This window comes from Diaphorina citri, unplaced genomic scaffold (genome assembly GCF_000475195.1).
Source record: "Diaphorina citri unplaced genomic scaffold, Diaci psyllid genome assembly version 1.1 scaffold43, whole genome shotgun sequence".
Lineage (NCBI taxonomy): Eukaryota > Metazoa > Arthropoda > Insecta > Hemiptera > Psyllidae > Diaphorina > Diaphorina citri.
In genome coordinates this window covers 389,439-411,087 of record NW_007377480.1, presented here as the reverse complement: position 1 = coordinate 411,087, position 21,649 = coordinate 389,439, and the positions used below count along the sequence as shown (strand labels likewise).

The window sequence follows — 21,649 nt, the reverse complement described above, 5'->3', positions numbered from 1 at the left end:
CTATCAAACCCGTGAGATTTTTTTTTTTTTTTTTTTTTCGGTGAAGCAGGCAGAGGAGATGGCAAGCGCCGTGTTTGAGAATGCCGTCAATGAGGATCTGGAGCCAGTCAAACCCAAGGGCAAATCATTCCGCGAAGAATTCGAGATGGATCTCAAGTCCGGAGCGTACGAGAAAATGTTCGTGCCCGAATTTGAACGTGGCAGAAGCAGCAAGTTCATTCACGATTTCCAAGCTGTAAGTATAACGAGTATGTCAGGATACACTTACTTAGTTGAACTTTCAAATCATGAATTTATCTGTGTTGAAGCAGAGCCTTTTACAACTTCTATGGATATCACAGCATTACTAAATGCCTGCTGTGCAATCAATTTCCAATTGTCCTCACGAGGCTGAGTGCACCCCAAAATCCAAGCACAGAGCCTAAAAAACTTCGAACCCTGGACCTCCGATGTGCAAGCCTCGCATGATACCCACTCGGCTACAGAGGTTGCTTTTTCAGTTCAAATAAATTTACACCTCTTGGTTTGAACTATTTTCAGAACATGACTGGTATTGTTGATGTAGCTGGACAAAGATGTTTCGTGATGCCACTGGACAGAAGTGTGGTTCTACCCCCTGCTTCTCTGCATGATCTTCTTCAGAAAATGCAAACAGGTAAAACAAAACACCACCTAATTATTCATTGTACCTATCAAGTGCCAAAAATAATTCTTTTTGGACTATTTTTTGACAACCTTTCTGCGTTAGGAGAGCCGTTTTTAAGCCAGCTATCTTGAAGGGCGAACTTTACCCTAAATACTTAAATAAGGTTCTCTCTCGGAACTGCTGGCTTTCTCCTATATGACCTCTGTTACTGTTTCCTCAATCAAATATCTTCATTGTCCTTAAAAAAGGCGCCTAATCAGGGTTAGGCCTTCTTTCCTTTTTTTTTTTTTTTTGCCCAAAAGCCTTTACTTGGTACTTAGCTAGGCACAAGTGTTTTAAACTTGTGAAAAATTACGACACAGGCTTTTGTGCAAAGAAAGGTATTTGTTATCGATTGCCAATGAACCGTCGCGTTGTCTTATTTATCGAATTGTACGTACTTTTTTCTTCCTTTGTTTATTGTGTACCTACCTATGAATATTTGTTGCCAGGTTACTACACGGTGAATCCGAATCAGCTGAGTGAATCATACGAGGCTGTAGAGACGCCAGTAGAGGATATTGAACTCTTGGGATCTCACATTGCTCAGGCTTGTCAAGATTATCCTGTGTATAAACTACACAAGCTGGTTGGAGGAAGTAAGTAGACTAGCGTTGTCTAGCTAGGGGACGTTAAACAGAGAGTAGACTAGCGTCTGGCTGTGGGACTATAAACAAGGAGGAGAACAGCTAACCCTAACCAGCCTAGCTAGCTGGCAGTCAGAAACTAGTTTTTATTTTAATTTTTTATCACTTTCATTATTGAAACATAAAATAATAAATAACATGTAAAAAACACTAGGTAAATAGGTACCTATATTATCACAAGTAAAAAGATCCTTCAATAGAAAGAATCTGACTAGAAAATTTTTGTTACCAAAATATCACAATTTCAAAGATAGCATAAAACACGGCTTTTGGGCAGTCTGGTAAGCTATCTTTAGAGAGATAAAAAAATACATTAAAATTATAGGTATCTTATCTATCTTGTACCTAAGTGGCACAACTTGAATACATAGTTATGCATTTCCGAGGATAGCAGAGAACATTATCTATTTCTCTGGATACTATTTTACATTTGGCTTGATATTGCCTTTGGAAGTATGTCAATGGATAAAAAATGGGATTAAGTTAAAAAAAAAAAAAAAAAAATGTGAACACATATTCGTCTTGGGTCAGACAAGGCCGCCTAGGTTTCCACTTTACAGCTACAAATCGTCCAGCATAATTTACCTGGAAAAAATTAAAGATCAATATTAGTATTTAAGTATAGGCAAAAAAAAAAAAAAAAAAAAATCATCATTGTTAGGTTTACGAGTAAATTAAACATCCTATGTATTGACATTATTTTAATTTCCTTGATAAAACCTACAAAGTAGGCGAAACTCGAGTCGGATCTGAGTCAACAAAAAGTAATAAGCACCCAGAAAATATAACGGTAAGGAATAAAAAAATATCACCTAGTAATAATGGTCGTTGGATATAGGCTTCATATTCCTTTAGAACACTTGAGCAACGTCGAGCGCGGTTGGTATCGGGTGATCGCTTGGACACATTACATGCTCTGGCCAAGTGAACTCAGCTTGGTGAGGACATTTGAAGACAATAGAATAGAATATACCTTGGTCATACTGCTAGCGTAAGACCGAAAAGTCCCTTTACTCTCGCAGTCTAAACAAGAGCTGTTTTAGATACCAGTGAACCACTGACGTAAATTCGGTAACATAAAATGAGTCTGCCTTCCAAAACCAATGTGGCTCCCTAATAGCTATGTAGTACAGGGGCTATCAGCAATAGCTTCACTCAAAACACCTGAGAAACAAAGTAATTCCGGCTTGTTGCTAATCTGAGGTAAACATTTCCGAGAACCAAATACCCGACTATAAAATTGTATTTATAAAAAAACATAAAGTGGAAATTTCGGACATAAATGTAAAAAAAAAAAAAAACTCTGCGAACGCTCAAGTCAACAAAACAGAAAACTTACTTTACAAAATATTGACTGCCTGGTAAACAAGCAATTTTATAGGGAATAGCGAGCTAACCGAGGGTTCGACTCCCACCCTGGGCGAACTATCCTAAACAGATAGGTTCGTTCTCTGGCTTTCTATCCTTTCCTCTCTTAAATTTCGGGACGATAAGATCTTACTTGGTAGTTAAAGTTCCCTCTATCAAACCCGTGATTTTTTTTTTTTTTTTTTTTTTTTTTTCACTTACTAATATCAAAGGATGTGTTGCTTGTTTACCAGAGCTTAATGTGGCGTAACTTGAGCAAATAAGTAAGGGGTTGTTAATCGTGTTAAACATACTTAAATGCTTTTCACAAATCGTTCCCCAATTATTACACCTGGGTAAATTTTATGACTTGACTTGGACTGGAACCACCAACCTCCAGATCCAAAGCCCACCGCGCTAACCACTGCACGCAACACTGAGGTTGGTTTGAACAAATAAGTAGGAAAGTAGGTACTAGACGAGACCAAGAAATAAACACAAAGAAAATTATCAGCACCTTTTGTGCATTTACACTTTGGCACATATCTTCTTAAAGCTTGAATCCTACTAAGAAGGAAGGATTATTATTTTTTTTTTTTTCAATTGTGTTAAGCATACTGCTTGTCACAAATGCCGTTCCCATCTTAATACACTTCGCTAAATTTTATGACTCGACTTGGACTCGAACCACCAACCTCCTGATGCAAGTCCAACGCGTTAACCACTGCACCACTGAGGTTGGTTCTAGAATCCTATTATAATGGCGATTAAACAGGAGTATTTACATCTCCCGTTCAAGTCAAAATACTCACTCCCAATAACCTAATCTAATCACATATGAATTTTTTACCTATTCGTTGGACGTATTGTGACTGACTTGACAGTGTAGTGGGAATCAGGCTTAAATTTCGAACACATGAATCCTACTATAATGGCGATTAAACAGGAGTATTTACATCTCCGGTTCAAGTCAAAATACTCACTCCCAATAACCTAATCCAATCACATATGAATTTTTTACCTATTCGTTGGACGTATTGTGACTGACTTGACAGTGTAGTGGGAATCAGGCTTAAATTTCGAACACAGTGCCTACGGAACAACTGTTTAACCATTTGCGACTGAAATGAAAGTTCTGTCCACTCTCGGTAAATCTGATTGCTGATCAGGTGTTATTTATCCGGGTAAAAGAAGTTTTAGTTCAGAGGCAAATGTAAGCGCAAAAAAAGTTTGCACATTGTTTTCAAAGTGATTGTATGTGGGCATTTCTATCATTACATGCTATCGGGTTTTCAAAATTGTTGCAAACTCGTTTGATTTGTAAACAGTTGTTCCTATCCTGGAGCCTCAGCCTAGCTCTGCCCCAATAGAATTGTTTCATTCTGTAAACAACGTTCGACAAACGAGGCAGACTTTATTTACAAACAAAACTACCTCTCGCAAGAAAAAAAAAGGTCACATAAAAATGGTGATGTTACGCCACAACACAAGAAGAAAACATAAAAGCAAGTTTCTGTTCCAAATCAAGTTATACAAGAAATTGAACTTACCCCAAACAGTTGCCAAAGAAACTCCAACCATTTCCCACACATCAGCTTTGAACGAGCGAACTCGGGCCACTGTTCATAAAATCAGCTTCCCATAACTAAAAATACCATCAGCTCCAACTCAGCAACAAATCCTCTGCTATCAACTTCCATGATGTCAAGAAATGACGCTGAGAGAACTTTGAAAAAAGTTAAAATCGCGACACTGTGTAAATCAAATACAAACTTCCTTCAAAATTAATTTCTCGAAAGAAACACATTCCATTGAAGCGTGCAAGGTTTGGATGGTTTAAGAAACAACGATATTAGTTTCCGATTCAGATGTAATATTCTCTTCATTAAATAATAAATGTAATATTGCAAACATCATACCTTCCTATAAACTTACTTTCATACCATCCTTACTACAACTTCCATCACAATTTTACCTATAAGATTCGGACCATAAAAGCCCCATGTTTATGGTATAAATTTTTTTCTGGCATACCCAAATGCCAGACATTTCATGTGAACTATCTTCTGTATTCCAAAAATGTGTGTATTAAATAATGACAGACAACCCACCGTGCTAAGCGAGGTACCATCAAAATATTACATCTGAAATATGGTTCTGTATTGACATCAAACATTCACTTCAGAGAGAAGAAATTTATTGAAGGACTGCCCAAAGTTTGGGTTGCCAAAACGACACAGCATACTTCTCAGACAATATGGTTACACAATGAGGTAGAAATGATTTTAATTAAAATAATGATATTAATGAGGTAAAGAAGAAGAGGAATATCTAGAATTTTGAAACGTAGCTTTGGGGAAGAATAGTAGACAACAGGAAGAAAGACAATTCAATTCGTCTTGGATTTGAGCTCCTGTGATTTGTACAGCCTGAATGGAAAACCTTTGATAAATTCAACACGAATTCATCAAACGATTTCCAATTCTTTTTTCGCTTTAGTTTTCTGTTCCCAAATACCATGTGTGCATCTGCAAAGATATCGAATTGGTTTGACGGGCATCTTAGAGCAGTTCATATTGCAAAAGCTGAGCGCATCCATCAAATCGTTATTAGAACATACCTAAAACTTGGTGACAAAAAACAACACAAATTGCTACTATGTAGACAACAAAAAGGAAAACAAAATAATTTTAGTCCATAGAATAAAAGCAAAAAGGAAATGTATGTATTTGGAAATTGCTACTATGTAGACAACAAAAAGGAAAACAAAATAATTTTAGTCCATAGAATAAAAGCAAAAAGGAAATGTATGTATTTGGAATTGTTGCATTCAACAGTCGACAAACAAAAAAAGTAGCACTTACCAAAAGATTAAAGACTATGTTCGTTGAAACATCATTACAAATTGCTGATGAATTTTTCATTACAAAAAGTTTCCAAGACCTGCCTACAAATGTTCGAGAGTGATTTGTCCTATCATAACCAAGAAAAAAAATATAGCGAATTCAAAACCACGAGAGAAAAAAAAAATCGACAACTTTTACAATGTGTAAAATACTATCAAACATTGAAGTAAGAGTCTAACCCCATAGTTTGGAACCTCATCTATTGTAACCGGCAAAATAATGATCAATAGAAGTGAATAATGCTACTTTCCATGCCTTACCAACCGAGCGGAGCTTCGGAGCTGTTAAAAATGATGTCGTCTTCTCAACATCTTCAAATATAATATATAATAAAATTATTTATCAACACCATCTCAGCTACAAGTTCAGTAAAACATCTACAAACAATATATTCCAACTAACAGAACCTCATGTGATAAAAATAAAACTGTTGGCTGACGTAATCCCTAATCCCAGTTAGTAGATATAAATCAAATTTTCATTTCCTCAAAAAATACAACTACATAGGGCAAACCCCAGATTCACCGAAGGCGGCAGCTGTCAACTTTTTGTACATAAAAAATAAAAAAAATTGAATGGGTTTTTAAACATTCACCTACATTCTAAAAAAATTAAGATCCTATATTTAATTATCTTGTAGGAAGAAAGAAGTTTGAAAAAGAGCAAGAATCGAAGTTGAACAAAAATGAGCTATTCCAATGTTACATTTTTAAAACCTACAAATCAATGCCAGTGACATATTTATCATACATTTATGTAGTTTCGTCAGTGAATTAGACAACTTAATATCCTCGGACAAAATGGAGTGTCGATTTTTGCATCACTTGGTCCAAACCTGTCCAAACATCGCATCTGTGTTGCTTATCAATTAGATCGCAGAAAACCCCGAACGTATGATAGTACAAAAGTCAAGAAATAAAAAGTTGTGGAGTGTCGATTTTTGCATCACTTGGTCCAAACATCGCATCTGTGTTGCTTATCAATTAGATCGCAGAAAACCCCGAACGTATGATAGTACAAAAGTCAAGAAATAAAAAGTTCTATGAGCTACAAATAAAACATTTAAGAGTACACACTTATGGCGACTTTATTTACAAGGCAGCCTTTTTCATCAAAACGAAGATTTGTTAAAAAACGGAGCTAATTTTTTTCCTCACAGCAGAACTTGTTTCGAATGTATCATTTCCTTCAACATTGAAAAATTCCAACTCTATGCATTCGACAGGGTGTAAGAAAATGTCGATTTATTAGTTGAGAAAACAAGGAGCCCCAATTTTTCAATCCGTGCATCTCATGATAGGCTATCAGTGTATAATTGTTAGTATAGTATAAATTCCATAGCCCCAAACCAACACAATGCTACGTAGATAAATCTGATTTTTTTCCTTCTAAGTGGAGAGATTGGTATACAACAATCGGCAAAAAAAACAATGTTTGGACCTTTTTTTTTATTCCAGACACAATCCCAATGTCTTTTCACATCCAACAAAATTCTCCATTCTGCAAAACTCAGCGAGTCAATATCAAAGCGTGCCGGGGGGCACGCGAACATCAAGAGTTGAGAGTGACATCCAGCCTAAATTAACACGAAACAGAGTTTTGAGGTTTTTCGTCATTTTCATCTGAACTTCATTACAAATTGCAAATTTTCATCAGTAAATGGTTTCTTCAAATTAAATTGATCCCAAGGGCAAGGTAATGCCTAGACCCTTGACAAATGGAGAGTGCCTGAAGGCATGTGATGTGTTCCAATTCACTCGACCCCAAATTCTCAAACTGAAGCAATATTGTTCAACACGAGCGAGCCCCTGTGTTACCAAATTATCAAGCGAGTAGTACGAAGTCGACTGCAGCAGAAGGAAGCGTGTCTACAAAATCCTATGTCCACTAATGTGACAACAGAATCAACTAGGGATGGCCGAGGAGATTTAGAGTTGAATTGGATGGCATGGTTACTTACGTTAAGGGAGCAACATGAAGGGGTGTTGGTGTGAGAGGGGTGACGGCTTAGAAGAAGGTGACATCGATGATTTTGCCATCAATACGAGTGCGGTCCATCATATCTGAGAGGGAAAACACAAATACAAATCAGTTAATAAAGTTAATATGTAGAAGAAAGTGTGCTTGGAGCGCCCCTGCCTTGTAAGCACTAGGTCGCGGTTTGATTTCCGGCCGGGTGAGGACGACTTTATCCTAAACAGATAATATTATAATAATAGACTCTTGAGTACAAGGTAACCATTAGACGAGCTTACGCCGGAGGCGTTTTCTGCCACCTAACCCTTAGAGCTCCATTATTATATGCTCAAATTATCAAATAAATGAGTATAAAATTTCATGTCTCAGTTGGGATCAAACTTGACCACTACTCCACCAAGATAAGATCCTAAACAGATAAGATTCGTTTTCTAATATCATGATCGTGTCCTTCTTTGCTCTTCGATTTCCTGGACGACAATACCTCAGTTTTCCCTCTATCAAATCCCTTCAGGAAAAAAGTCCAATTTAATATCAATAATAACTTACCAATGGCGCGTTTAGCGGTCCACTCGCTATCGAACCGGACAAGGCCAATGTCTCCCTTGCCTTTGATTTCCGCAAACTTAATGTCTCCACAGTTGCGGAATTTATCTCTCAGCTCTTGCCAAGTGATGGTGGGAGGAAGATTCTTGACCACGACCGTGTCGCGCTCAATGTTAGAAGATTGGTTCATGGACCGGTTCGAATCCAGACCTGGACAAGGAAAAATTTGAGTTTAACTTTTCAATAGAGATGTGCAAAGAGTGAGTTAACATACTACAATCACGTCATGTGAATTCATGGGGAGTCAGAAAGATGTAGTTCAAATTTTTCCCATAGTAGGTATTGTAGGTAATCTAGTTCAGGACAGCTACTTGAGCTCAGGTGACATGGTAGTGTGTTTCTACCTTTATTCTTCTCAGGGGACTACTTACTCAATAAGTCAGATCCTTATTCCCTATCCTTACCGCTTACCGGGAGTTGATAACTACAACTTTATAGCCCGTTCCCATGGTTTCCCATTTAGACACCTCCCACTTATAGAGAGTTTCACAAGATTTTTTCCGAAAGTCCTGAAGGCATTGTATTTTAAATGAGTGTTCCCACTACACAGGACGCGATTTTTTTTTCTCTCTGAATGACAGAATGATACTGAAGACTCCCTTTACTCCCGCAGTCTAAACAAGGATAGTGTTTCTACCTGATTGAGTAATTTAATTCACAAAAAGAGTCTTATCTCACCTGCGCGCGGGTTTCCATAGCCTCCGGACTGGATGGAAGCCTGTCCCGAGCCTCCTCCATAGTCCATCTCATTACCACCACTGCCATACCGACTGTTACCATACATGTTGGAAGCATTGCGAGAGTAATCTGTGCTCGGAGCAGACTGGTTAGAGTAGACATTGTTTCCGGATGAGAGCGAGGAAGCTGGAATATAAACACCAAAAGGGTTAAGTAATAGAATGAAATGATTACCAAGTTTCAAGTCGCAAAAGATCTAACCAGGTAGCAGTGACATGGGGCGTTTATCATAGCCCGTGGTTGTTGAAATTTGACATAAAAAAGGGCAATTGCCAGCCTGGTAAGCTTGGCGTGTCGCTACAAGCCTAGTACTTAAGCGCTAAATCGCTGATTCGATTCCCGCCCAGGGCGAAATTTTTCCTAAACACAAAAGTTTCGTTCTCGGAAGGGCTGGCTTTCTCCTAACATATTACTCTCTCTCCCTCTCTCTTTGCTTTTGGGATGATAAAAACTCACAAGTTACAGTTTTCTCTACCAACAAACATATAGAAAATAATAAGAAATAATAATGTAGTGGATAGACAAAGGAAGATATAAGTAATGCAGGATGGGTAACTTACATTGGCCATACTTACTTTGGGACTGCATGCCTTGGCTGTAAGCGGCCATACCGGACAGAATGTTTGACTGACCCAGGCCAGACTGGGAGCTGAGCTGATTCAGAGGATATGCCGTGTTCTGATTGGCAGCTGCCAGAGAGGTTAGGGTGGAGGTGAGATTTGAAGTGAGGTCATTGGCTGCACCGCCCAGACCCAGATTCAAACCCAGGTTACCTGAAAACAAGGAATGAATAAAGGTTGAAATGTTGTTTGATGACATTATAGAGTATTGATTAAAAAAAAAAGGCTCTACACCATCACACAATATCCAGCAAACTCATACCAAAAGCAGAAAAAAAACAACCCATTTCCCCTCTAAAAATTCAAAGCTCCACATTGAAATTGCAAGGGGAAAACAGGTTACTTTGTTCTTCCAATTTGTGAATTGAAGTCTTCAATTTTTACCTAAAACCTTTAAGAGCTTGTAGACAACCTTGAAAACTTACCTAATGATGGCTGAGGGGGAGGTGGTTGTTGAGCTTGAGCTGAAAACAAACAAGGTAGGATCCAGTTATAACATGGGTCAGCATTGAGTTCAATACAATTTATTAAGCAAAATATATGAGTGCAATCTTGTATGTATGTTTCTTTAGGAATAGCATTCTCCCAAACTAATCAACTTGGTGAAACTCTATTAGAAAAGGTTGCCACAAAAGACACAGAGATCAACTTACTGAGTGCTGTAACAGCTGCAGCAAGGGCAGCTGGGGTACTAACTGATGCGGTGGGAGTTGGGTTAGTGTTCATGTTTGGGAGGTTTCCTGAAAAATAGAACAAGGGTGAGTTCAATGAGTTGATTTTTCAAAAAAAAAAAAAAAAAAAAAAAAAAAAAAAAAAAATTTAAATATCAAAATTAAGATCCTAATTTTCTTCATACTTCCAGCTGTCAGATGTACCTATGTAGAGAATCGAGTTAGAGACACAGTATTGTATGAAACTGGTGTTCGATTATTTCCGCGTTTATTCGCGATTTCGCACACAACATCATTGGGTTCACAATCCTTCATTGGGTTTTCTCTATACATATCTGATCTGATTACAGATCAGTTTTTGTTTTGCAGAAAATACAACTCTGTGATTCTCAATCTGTACAAGAATTTCAAAGGCCGACATTGTAATTGTATGACTTTGAGTTGTAGAGTTTTTCCAAATGTTTACACATCCAAAAGGGCTGTTTTTGATTTTCACAGTAAAAGAAAGTAAAAAAGAAATGAGAAAAAATGGCACTTTGTATAGTTTCAGCATACGTTATTCATCATACTTGTAGCTGACAACTGTATCCATTTTGTGAAGAGATGTGCTGAAAGATCGAAGCTGTACTTCTTGTGAGTTGGCAATGAAAACTGGTTCTGTTTCTACCCAGTTTTCGGGAACTGAGGTGTCGAAATTCGTAAAGATTAAACAATCAAATGCACATGGTGCATCCAGGAGAGGTAGGAAACTAACAGTGGAACAAATCTGACGGAGGACGTCACGGATTTCCTTCTGAATAACTTTGATATCTTTGTTACCTGAAATTAAAAGGAAAATAATAACACTATTATTATTATTATAAATAAGAAATAACCAATGGGAAAATTTCTTTTAGGGATGAACTACTCATCGTGAATCAGAGTCAGAAGGGTATTCCTAGAGTCAAAAGCTTGGGTCAGGGTTGTTTTTTTCTTCTCTTTTGGGTCACTACAGTCACTAGGAAGTTTTTAAACCAAAAACCATAAATCCTCTGAAGTTTATATTTACCTATTTTGTCTTTCTCAGCATTTGTACTGTCTGTTTTAGATGCTGTATTTACTGAAGCAGCATCATTTTCATCTGAAGATTTATCATATTGCAATTTGAAATCCCATCTCTCCAGAACCTCCTTTGTATTCCTGTTTGATATGATGAGGGAGAGCTTCTGAACTTTTTCCTGCAAAAGCCAATCTAGAAAAAAAAGAAGAAAATAATAGGATTGAAAACTTTTTGGAGAGATCAAATTGTTGAGGGGTTTTTACTAAAAAAAAGTTTAATAAATGAATCCATTAAATGTTTTCCTCTACTTCAATACAAGTAAAAAAAAAAAAAAAAAAAAAAAAAAAAAAAAAACAAAATTTTTTTTAAAAAAAAAAAAACCCAAACTTGAAAATTCAAATTTTTTTTTTTTTTTTTTTTTTTTTTTTTCATACTCGACAATGGCTGATCCACGTGGCTTTCCGGTGTCGTCATTCAGAATTTCCACATAGGTCACATCACCAACTACAGGACAAACATGTGGGAAATGTAATTTTTTAGAAATGTTGTTGAGGAAATATGCCTTAATTGAATTGATTTTTGTGTCTCCCTAATGTTGAATTAAATAAAACACTTTATACCTAAATAAGAAACCCACCCAAGATTAATTTAATAGGATAAAGAAAGGTGTGTGATGTCCACCCCAGATTTTTTAGTTGACTTTACTATCTCCCCAACATTTGAATAAATAAAACACTTCTGTTGAAACCAATCTCTAGGTACTTTTAAAAGAAAGCACAAGTTGGCTCACCCTCAGTTCTGAACAAATCCTTCAGATCTTGCCACCTGTACTCAAATGGGATATTTGATACAATGATGCGTCTCCTTGGATCAGATCCATGACCACCGGAACCTCCAATGGGGCTCCTGTCTCTATCCTTTGAAACATTGGAAAATCTTGATGGGCGATCTGTTCTACGAGTTCTGTCTCTGTCACGGGACTTGTCATCTTTACTGTAAACATTGGAAATAGTGATTGCCCAAAGAGCAATTTAGCTAACAGGTTGTTGGGACCAAAAAGCAAGTTAATCAAATTGGATGGAGCCTCATAGAACTTGTCCAGATGCTCTAGAAACCTCTATGTAAGTAAACTGCTATAAAAAGGAGCTCTCACAAATGAGCAATGATCAGTTCATAGAACTTGTCCAGATGCTCTAGAAACCTCTATGTAAGTAAACTGCTATAAAAAGGAGCTCTCACAAATGAGCAATGATCAGTGTTATAATGGAGTTAGGTTTAACAGAATAATAGGGTTAGGTTTAACAGAAAAAGGAGCTGTCTTTCTTCATCATCGTGGCTTCTGAATATTACCACCAATGACACACAGCAAGTGTGTTTAATAAGCAAGAAGGTCCCCACTTCCCAAGAGAGATTGCCCCATCATGCACAGTTCAGCCGAGATTTTCGTAGAAAATATTTATATGTAAAGGAGATTTTACCTGTCGTTAAGAACCATGATGTGTCTTTTTGGATGTCAGAGATCACAAATTACAATAAATTGCACAAATATCTTGAGATGTCCAGAAAATAGATGAAAATTCCGAAAGTTCTTTCTTCCTGGCTTGGTTCTTGTACTTGTTTCTTGTTCCGGAAAAAATGTACAAAATGGCCGCTGAATGGAAATGAAAAGCGGCGTTCTTTTGTGCGCATGCGCTTTTTTGAGTCGTCCCCTACGTGAGTCGACTCATACAAGGGGTCCGTTTCAGGGTGTGTTTATGAACAGGGCTGAGATGAGCTCGGACGACGTGAGATAGCTGTCCCGGCGGCAATTTTTAAAATTCATTTTATATTTATTTTTGTTTGCTTTGTAATTTGCTTGTTTCTAATAGCTAATATAAATGAAAAGTATAATATAAACGTGAAAACTAAAGATAAAAAGTAAAAAATGAATTCAGATTGTACAAGTTGCGGAAAAAAAATCAAAAATTCGAATTTCCCGCCAACTTTACACGCAAAAAGTCCGACGATGTCCTACGATGGCCCTGTTCATAACCACGGCCTCATGAATTTCGTTGGACTTTCAAGATTTTTTTCTTGGGCTTCAACGTCACTGTATATCTGCTAAAGTCTGTAGTAGAGTAGCGGGGTTTTAGCTATCCGACCGATATAATGACCTCACCCAGCCTGAATGGGCCACAATAATTAAAAGCTATGACTGTGCACTGTAGGATTTTTTTCTGAAATGTTCTCAGAACAGGATAGCCAGTCGTTCCAAGAACGAGCCTTATCTGTTTAGGATAAAATTTGCCAACGGAGGGAATCGAACCTGTTCCAAGCACTTGTAAGGAGGCGCTTACTAACCTGGCAAGGGCATTTTGACTTCCACATTGTCATAGAAAACTATGTGTATAGGCATGAATAATAAAAAGAAAATAACTTTTGTACTATTTTATCGTATTTTTTTTTTTTTTTTTTTTTTTTTTTTTTTTTAAAAAATGTTACCTGAAATTAAAAGGAAAATAATAACACTATTATTATTATTATAAATAAGAAATAACCAATGGGAAAATTTCTTTTAGGGATGAACTACTCATCGTGAATCAGAGTCAGAAGGGTATTCCTAGAGTCAAAAGCTTGGGCCAGGGTTGTTTTTTTCTTCTCTTTTGGGTCACTACAGTCACTAGGAAGTTTTTAAACCAATAACCATAAATCCTCTGAAGTTTATATTTACCTATTTTGTCTTTCTCAGCATTTGTACTGTCTGTTTTAGATGCTGTATTTACTGAAGCAGCATCATTTTCATCTGAAGATTTATCATATTGCAATTTGAAATCCCATCTCTCCAGAACCTCCTTTGTATTCCTGTTTGATATGATGAGGGAGAGCTTCTGAACTTTTTCCTGCAAAAGCCAATCTAGGAAAAAAAGAAGAAGAAAATAGGATTGAAAACTTTTTAGAGAGATCACATTGTTGAGGGGTTTTTAATGAAAAAAAAAAGTTTAATAAATGAATCCATTAAATGTTTTCGTCTACTTCAATACAAGTAAAAAAAATCCAAATGTTTTATTGGGTGGGTCAGATGACCACTAACCTGAGTGTAGGAAAGAGAAACAGGCCTATAGCTACCACAAAATCACCTAAATTGTCAGTCCGTCACCCATGAATTTCAATGTTCTTGACAAGCAGATTAATCTTTATTGATCTCTCAAGCTATACACACCTTTGATCTGACCTAGAATTCTATTGATAAAATCTTGGATTTCTTTATCAGTTGCTACATAAATAGTCAATCCAAAGTGTTGTTCACTTTTGAATGATTCTGGTGGATAAATCCCTCTTTGAAATAAAATGCTGTTGATTCCAAGAGCTGAAATAAAACAAAATGTATCACTTTATTGGGAGGGAAAAGGATATTAGTTTACCACATTTTGATTTGGTTATCAGACCACACTAAAAATACAATGCTACAAGTCATGCTGCTATACTCACTGGCAACATCTTGCAGGGGAGCACCATTAGCTCCCAGACCCATGCCAATACTCTTTAGTCCCTCAGGCAGACGTACAGGTCCATCCAATCTATCCGCCACTCTATCCATACGCACAGTAATTCTCCGCTCAAACAGGTTCTGGTTGTTCAACATGGAAATAGACTGAACAGCTTCAACAGGGTGATCAAACTCAACAGTACCAAAGCCACGGCTCTTGCCATCCTTGTCCAGAGCAATTTCTACATTCTCTACTTTACCAGCCAGACGGAACACTTCACGCAGTTTCTTCTCGTCAACCTTGTAGTCAAGCTGAAAGTAGTAAACAAATGATGATAAAACTTCATGTATACCAATCAAGCTTTTTCATTCATTATAAGATCTCATACATTGAAGTGTGTAAGTTTGGCTATGTATGGAACCACTGGTTTACTTGACAGAGTGGAAAACAATCAACTAAATAAATGGATTGTTTTAAAAAATTGAGGATATTTTTATCAGTCAGAGTTCACACTGAAATAACCAATAAGCAGCATGTGATGTCCATTTTGACACCCAGATACAATCAGCAATGAGTGTTAATATGCCCTGACAATATCATTAATAATATGACCCAGTTTGAATCTTGGTTAAAACAATACTTACATTGGCCACAAACACTTTGTTGATGAGGGGACAATTGATACCAAGAGATTCCAAGAATTGAGGAGAGAGACCATAGGTGTTGCCAAATTTACTTGAGTTGTTCTGTAGGAGAGCCGAGAGGTCTCTGTCAACTCCACCACCTCCTCCCATGTTACGACGGCCACCCTTGTCTTCTACTGCCTGAAAAATATATTATTAATAAAATTAAGAATTACAATTCCTTTTTTGTCTGTTCATTAAAAAAGCAAGTACAACTGCATAAACAAGAAGAGAATAATGAATTTCATAAACTTACCTCCTTGATAACCAATTTTCTGCCTTTGGTTTCAAATCGGTGCATCTTGTTGACTGCCTTTCTCACCAAGTCAGGTGACTGAAACTCGACAATGGCTGATCCACGTGGCTTTCCGGTGTCGTCATTCAGAATTTCCACATAGGTCACATCACCAACTACAGGACAAACATGTGGGAAATGTAATTTTTTAGAAATGTTGTTGAGGAAATATGCCTTAATTGAATTGATTTTTGTGTCTCCCTAATGTTGAATTAAATAAAACACTTTATACCTAAATAAGAAACCCACCCAAGATTAATTTAATAGGATAAAGAAAGGTGTGTGATGTCCACCCCAGATTTTTTAGTTGACTTTACTATCTCCCCAACATTTGAATAAATAAAACACTTCTGTTGAAACCAATCTCTAGGTACTTTTAAAAGAAAGCACAAGTTGGCTCACCCTCAGTTCTGAACAAATCCTTCAGATCTTGCCACCTGTACTCAAATGGGATATTTGATACAATGATGCGTCTCCTTGGATCAGATCCATGACCACCGGAACCTCCAATGGGGCTCCTGTCTCTATCCTTTGAAACATTGGAAAATCTTGATGGGCGATCTGTTCTACGAGTTCTGTCTCTGTCACGGGACTTGTCATCTTTACTGTAAACATTGGAAATAGTGATTGCCCAAAGAGCAATTTAGCTAACAGGTTGTTGGGACCAAAAAGCAAGTTAGTGTACAAGGGTTCCTCCTCATAGAACTGAAGCATATAGAGGGTACTGATAATTTCAAACTGCATAGAGATAAGAGCAAAAAGGTCTATGCCCTTTGCTCCACTCTGTTTTTAGCCTAAATTTCACACTTCATACAAAGATCCAGGCCTAGGTATTGGGCATAGTAACTTGATCCTTGAGGGTGTGGTTATGTACCGGGTTAAGATGAGCTCGGACGAGGTGAGATAGGATATTGTTTCTACAGTTTTGCATTGGAGTGGTAACTTAAGCAAGGATAGCGTGGGATTGTTGGGTATTTTTTCTAACCCTCTGTCCCAGCGGAAATGTTTAAAATTTATTTTATATTTATTTTTGTTTGCTTTGTAATTCACTTGTTTGTAATATCTAATATAAATGAAAAGTATGATATAAACGTGCAAACTCAAGATAAAAAGTAAATGCTATCCTTGCTAAAGTTACCACTCCAATGCAAAACTGTAGAAACAATATCCTATCTCACCTTGTCCGAGCTCATCTCAGCCCTGTACATAAACACACCCTCATTTTCCACATGCCAAGAAAGGACGGGAATGGCCTATCTCAACTTGGTACATAACCACACCCTGAATCTCAAATCACACCTGGCTTAGTGCTTAGTGTAATAAGGGTAGAGTAGAAAGGAGAGCATTAAACTTGCATGATGGAGTGAAGCAACAATTTCAAACTGGATAGACTCTATGCAGTCTATGCTCTCAGCTGAGCTCTGCCCATACACTTAGCCTCTACTCAAGAGTGATCCAATGGAAAATGTTAAACTTACACAGATATTCAGTGACTAATTTAGCTGATCCTTTCAAGGTGATAGCATTTTCCGTCTTCTGAGTGGTAGCCATTGTATCGCGGGTATGTAAAGAGTAGTGAGGACAGTTTCAAAACTCGATGGGAAAGCAGTTGTTTAAGTTCATGTGAAAACACACGGGTCGTTCTGAAAGTTGTTGAATCGTCAGTATCGTGTTTAATATCGATTATTCTTTATTCGGCGATTATTGAATTTATTAATGAAATTATAATTATAAAACACGACAAGATAAAGAACAAGACAAGAGACAAAAAACACAAAAATTCACAAAACAGTTAAAAAGCAAAACAAAACACCGAATCACCGGAAAACGGAGAAAATTCAAAATTCAAATATCCGTTTACGTTTTCGTCGTTATTCGATCACATGAAAAAAATCAACTCATTACGTCATTACGATCATATGAAAAAAAATCGCCTTTGACCGTTGAAGCGGGTAAAATTTGAAATTAGATTTTTTTTTTATTTTAATTTCCCCAACTTGGGAACTTGGTCTTGGTCAACTCGTCAACTACACCACGTGACAGCGTGACTACACCAGTACACCAGTACCCAAGTACCCAGTACGCCACTACCACCTACCACTACCACTTCCACTTCAACAGTCAACACTTGTCATTTTTTTGAATTTGATTTAATTTTCATTTGATCTTTTGATCTAACATCTAACTAATGTGATGTAATAGCTCGTGATAATCGAAGTACCTGTATTGTTTCCTGTGCAAAGTGAACATAGAATCAGTTCTGTGATAAGAGTTCAACATGAGTGCTAAGATTCCCAATGTGTCCCAGCTATCTTCCCGAGTCATCAGGGTTTTAGGAATGAACCCAGGTCCTATGACATTGCAAGGAACCAACACTTATATCCTGGGAACAGGCAGCAGGTATGTAGAGATAAGAGTGTTGTGAGTTGATTGCTCAACAGGGCCCAGGAACCAACAGTTCCAAAATCAAAAATAAAATATTGATCACCTAGTAGGGTGACTGTACCAGTAGTCGATCATTTTTCACGTTTTTAAGTTTCAATTAGCTCTGGTTCTATTGTTGGACACTGTTATATTCTTCTTTGTAAACAATAGAACAGTTGCACTTACTTGGGTGATGTTTCAAACTCATAGAGCAGGAAAAATGAGGACCAACAGAATTTTTCTTTTTCTTCTGCGACTTCTAGATCCCGAGATAAATTGATACAAAAAATACCGGTAAACCGTGAAGTTTGATGTCACGGCTTACGTTCCCGTAGGCAATGATGTCATAATTCATGACTCCCGCTTCGTTTGTTTGTGCACAAGCGTTTCTGCGGAATTCTGCACATTTTGACGTGAAATCTGATGTCACAACTTTTTGAACTCATTAGAACAGCAATTAAAAATTGAATTTTCGACATTTTAAAGTTACTTTTTTGGAGTTTTGACCCCAGATTCGGATTTTTCATAACTTTTTACGTAGGAATCGACCTTTTATTAATAATATTTTCCTAATTGCAACTCCTCCATTGTTGCAAGGAGGGGGCCCCATGCTATGAACAGCCCTGTTACACTGTTGTTATCTCAAGGCTAGTGCTTGGTGTTGTCAGTAACAAAATCAGAGTGATAACAAAAGTCTCATCAGACCTGAGATCACAGGGACTGTATATGTGCCTTGTGTACATTACCTACAGGACAGTTATTAGTACTTACATGCTTAATATGCATACATGTAAATAATCAGGAGTATTTTATTATTTAATACTAGTTTTTGGTGTAAACTAGTTTAATATCTTAATGCTTTCCATACCCAAGATGAAAACATAGGGGGGGGGGCTCAAGCCAAGTATATCAGGACGTGTTTATGGCATTGTACCTATAGGATTACCTTGTTAGGTAGGTATTTTTTTTGTTTGATTCAGCCTTATTTAGGACAAAGTTGGGTACACGTATTTCAATTCACTCTCACCGAATGTTATCCAATCCTGTACCTATTCCAGGCGACTGCTTTTGGATACCGGTGAGCCAGATCATATGGAGTACATAGAAAATCTAAAACAGGTACTTAACAAGGAATCCATTTCTCTAGAACACATTGTTCTATCTCATTGGCACAATGATCATGTTGGTGGTCTTAAAGACATTTTTGAACACATAAATCCTGGTAAGTATTCACTCCTGTACACTGGTTTTTACTTACCTTTTAACTAAAGATTAAGGTTGTTTTTGACCAATATTTTTCAGTCCCTAGAAGTCCTGTTAAGCTAACAGCCGGTTAAATTCCATTTGATTTGTATGGGCTTAACAATGCTGTTATTCACTAAAAAGAAGGTCATTAAATCCCAACCTATCTGCAACAAGTGTTAGATCCATCAGGCAACAAATTGAAACTTCTATTTAAGAGATGTCTTAGATTAAAATCAATGTGTTTCCTTGCACTCACCAGATTCTGCTACTATTTGGAAGTTCAAGGGAACTGAGAAAGATGAGGCTCAAGCAACAGACTTTGTTCCTGAGAACAAAACTGTACAGACCTTGACAGATGGTCAGCTGTTGAAAGTAGAGGGTGCTACTTTAAGGTATATACTTAAGTCTTCAAGTAACTAACTTAAGTATTTCTAATTATTTATTATTATTATTCTGTGTCCAAATTGTAAAAATATAATAATTAGTAGGTAACTAAGTACCTACCTATTTCTAATGGCAATTGCAAACCAGCAGTAAAGTCCAGAATGTTTATTTGTTAATTTTTCAGCTAAATGATTTTATTGTTAATTTCCTTTGTCCCAATTATTACCTAATTAAATTAATTTTATTTACCCCATTATTGTATTCAGGGTCATTCATACACCTGGACACACAACAGATCACATTGTGTTGAAATTAGAGGAAGAAAATGTGGTCTTCAGTGGAGATACCATACTGGGCGAAGGAACAACAGTGTTTTCTGATTTGATATCCTACATAGAGTCATTGAGACGGATTAGAAGTTTGAAGCCTGATATCATCTATCCAGCCCATGGGCCAGTGGTAGAGGTAGGTTTGAGTTTCTCACTAATGCCCACGTAGTAAAATGGAATTATTTTGAACCAAGTACCTACTTAAAAAAAAAAAAAGATTTACTTACAGGTAAGTTCACAATACCTAAATCGATTCACTGTATTTATTGTTTGTAATGTATTCTCAAAATACACACGACCTTGTTTAGACTGTGGGAGTGAAGGAACTTCTGACGTTCATTCTGAAGAGTATATTTTATTCTATTATTCTCGTCTTACAGGAGCCAATCAAAACCATTGATTACTACATCAAACACCGAGAAGAACGGGAGCAGAGTATACTGAAAATTTTAGAACAATTTAAGGGTGAACCCAAATCAGTAGAGGATATTGTTCGTCAAATGTATAGTGTAAGTGATGTTATACCAATAGACAAGCTGTATAGGTTACAACATCGGCTGAAATGTCCATATTAACTTGAGGCTATTATTTTTAAATTCTCATACTATCTCGACAAAATTTAATACCTCGGTTGGGATTGAACCCGCCCTCTTGTTTACCAGGTGGGCGTCTTAACCACCGCCGGTTATTACACCACCGAGTCAGGTATATTTTCTGCGCGAAAAGCGCGCAGTTCAAAATCGTCCCTAAATAAAGATATCTATTAACAGTTTTACTAACTCATTTATATTAAGAATGAAACCTTTTCTTTCAGGACAACATGAAATACGTCTTTCAAGCAGCTGTTTACGTCACGCGAAAACACCTCGATAAATTACTAACCGAAGGTAAAGCCATTCGAGATGAAGACAAAAATTGGTCAATCAAGTCAGTTAGTAAGTTATAGCCAATACTGTGTTAAATAGCGGAAAAGGGTAGATGGAAAACAATTCGAGACTGATCGATTCTTAAGCAGTGTTGGAGGAGAGGACAGAATTAATTTTCATCTACATCTTTTCCATCTTGTATACGGTTCATTTTGTTTAGTGATAATTATTTCGGTTATTTATACAAATATTAATTATTTTACGAGGGGTTTTGAGGTAAATTATTGTTTCAATTTTGTTTATTCGTTGTCTTTGTTCGAGCTAAGTTGGTCAGATGAGAAACTTGCGTGAATACAAAGGTTGAAGACCTTCAAACGTCTCACTTTTCATGTTCTAAAGTAGGTAAAATCATAATGTACCTGCTTACCTACGCAATAACTTGGTTTGAATGACGACATCTGCAATAAAATTGTAGAAAATAGTAGAAATTAAATTCATGGGTTTTTGGAACATTCTAATATTTTCTTTATTTTATTTTATTTTTTTATGTAATGAAAACAACTTTTAATTAATTCTAAGTGGGGAAATATAGTTACACAAATTATAGATTAATCTCTTTAAATACATCTGATAAATAATAAACAAGATTGTGATTATTATTGTTTTAAAATTTAGTTTAGGGAGGGATGTGTTATGCTCAAGATACACATTCAGTGACTA

At 36.8% G+C, this 21,649-nt stretch overlaps 4 protein-coding genes across 5 annotated transcripts; 2 read left to right on the top strand and 2 right to left on the bottom strand.

The window, feature by feature from the left end:
• Nucleotides 1-36: 36 nt before the first annotated feature.
• Nucleotides 37-1,314, top strand: LOC103514270 (integral membrane protein 2B-like). Its single transcript, XM_008479142.3, has 3 exons — nt 37-235; nt 541-655; nt 1,138-1,314. The coding sequence occupies exons 1-3, from the start codon at nt 59-61 to the stop codon at nt 1,290-1,292; spliced, it is 447 nt and encodes a 148-aa protein (XP_008477364.1). The 5' UTR covers nt 37-58; the 3' UTR covers nt 1,293-1,314.
• A 4,139-nt stretch (nt 1,315-5,453) lies between these two features.
• LOC103514237 (heterogeneous nuclear ribonucleoprotein M) lies at nt 5,454-16,220 on the bottom strand. Of its 2 annotated transcripts, XM_008479116.3 has the most exons (12): nt 16,084-16,220; nt 15,643-15,797; nt 15,348-15,527; nt 14,705-15,014; nt 10,180-10,266; nt 9,952-9,990; nt 9,467-9,679; nt 8,847-9,032; nt 8,112-8,318; nt 7,546-7,648; nt 6,546-7,161; nt 5,454-6,420 (listed from the first exon to the last, which is right to left on the bottom strand). In XM_008479116.3, exons 2-10 carry the CDS (start codon nt 15,685-15,687, stop codon nt 7,593-7,595), a joined length of 1,323 nt encoding a protein of 440 aa, XP_008477338.1. In that variant the 5' UTR covers nt 15,688-15,797; nt 16,084-16,220; the 3' UTR covers nt 5,454-6,420; nt 6,546-7,161; nt 7,546-7,592. The 2 variants fall into 2 exon arrangements, with proteins under 2 accessions (XP_008477338.1, XP_008477345.1); XM_008479123.3 differs by having other exon boundaries at nt 6,546-7,648; nt 9,482-9,679.
• Nucleotides 10,388-17,552, bottom strand: LOC103514261 (mitotic spindle assembly checkpoint protein MAD2A). The gene is made up of 4 exons (XM_008479134.3): nt 17,160-17,552; nt 14,436-14,582; nt 13,947-14,129; nt 10,388-11,016 (listed from the first exon to the last, which is right to left on the bottom strand). The coding sequence occupies exons 1-4, from the start codon at nt 17,230-17,232 to the stop codon at nt 10,754-10,756; spliced, it is 666 nt and encodes a 221-aa protein (XP_008477356.1). The 5' UTR covers nt 17,233-17,552; the 3' UTR covers nt 10,388-10,753.
• A 182-nt stretch (nt 17,553-17,734) lies between these two features.
• On the top strand, nt 17,735-21,530 carry LOC103514183 (endoribonuclease LACTB2). The gene is made up of 6 exons (XM_026827321.1): nt 17,735-18,081; nt 19,164-19,327; nt 19,610-19,742; nt 20,001-20,199; nt 20,444-20,572; nt 20,878-21,530. Exons 1-6 carry the CDS (start codon nt 17,960-17,962, stop codon nt 21,007-21,009), a joined length of 879 nt encoding a protein of 292 aa, XP_026683122.1. The 5' UTR covers nt 17,735-17,959; the 3' UTR covers nt 21,010-21,530.
• Nucleotides 21,531-21,649: the final 119 nt, after the last annotated feature.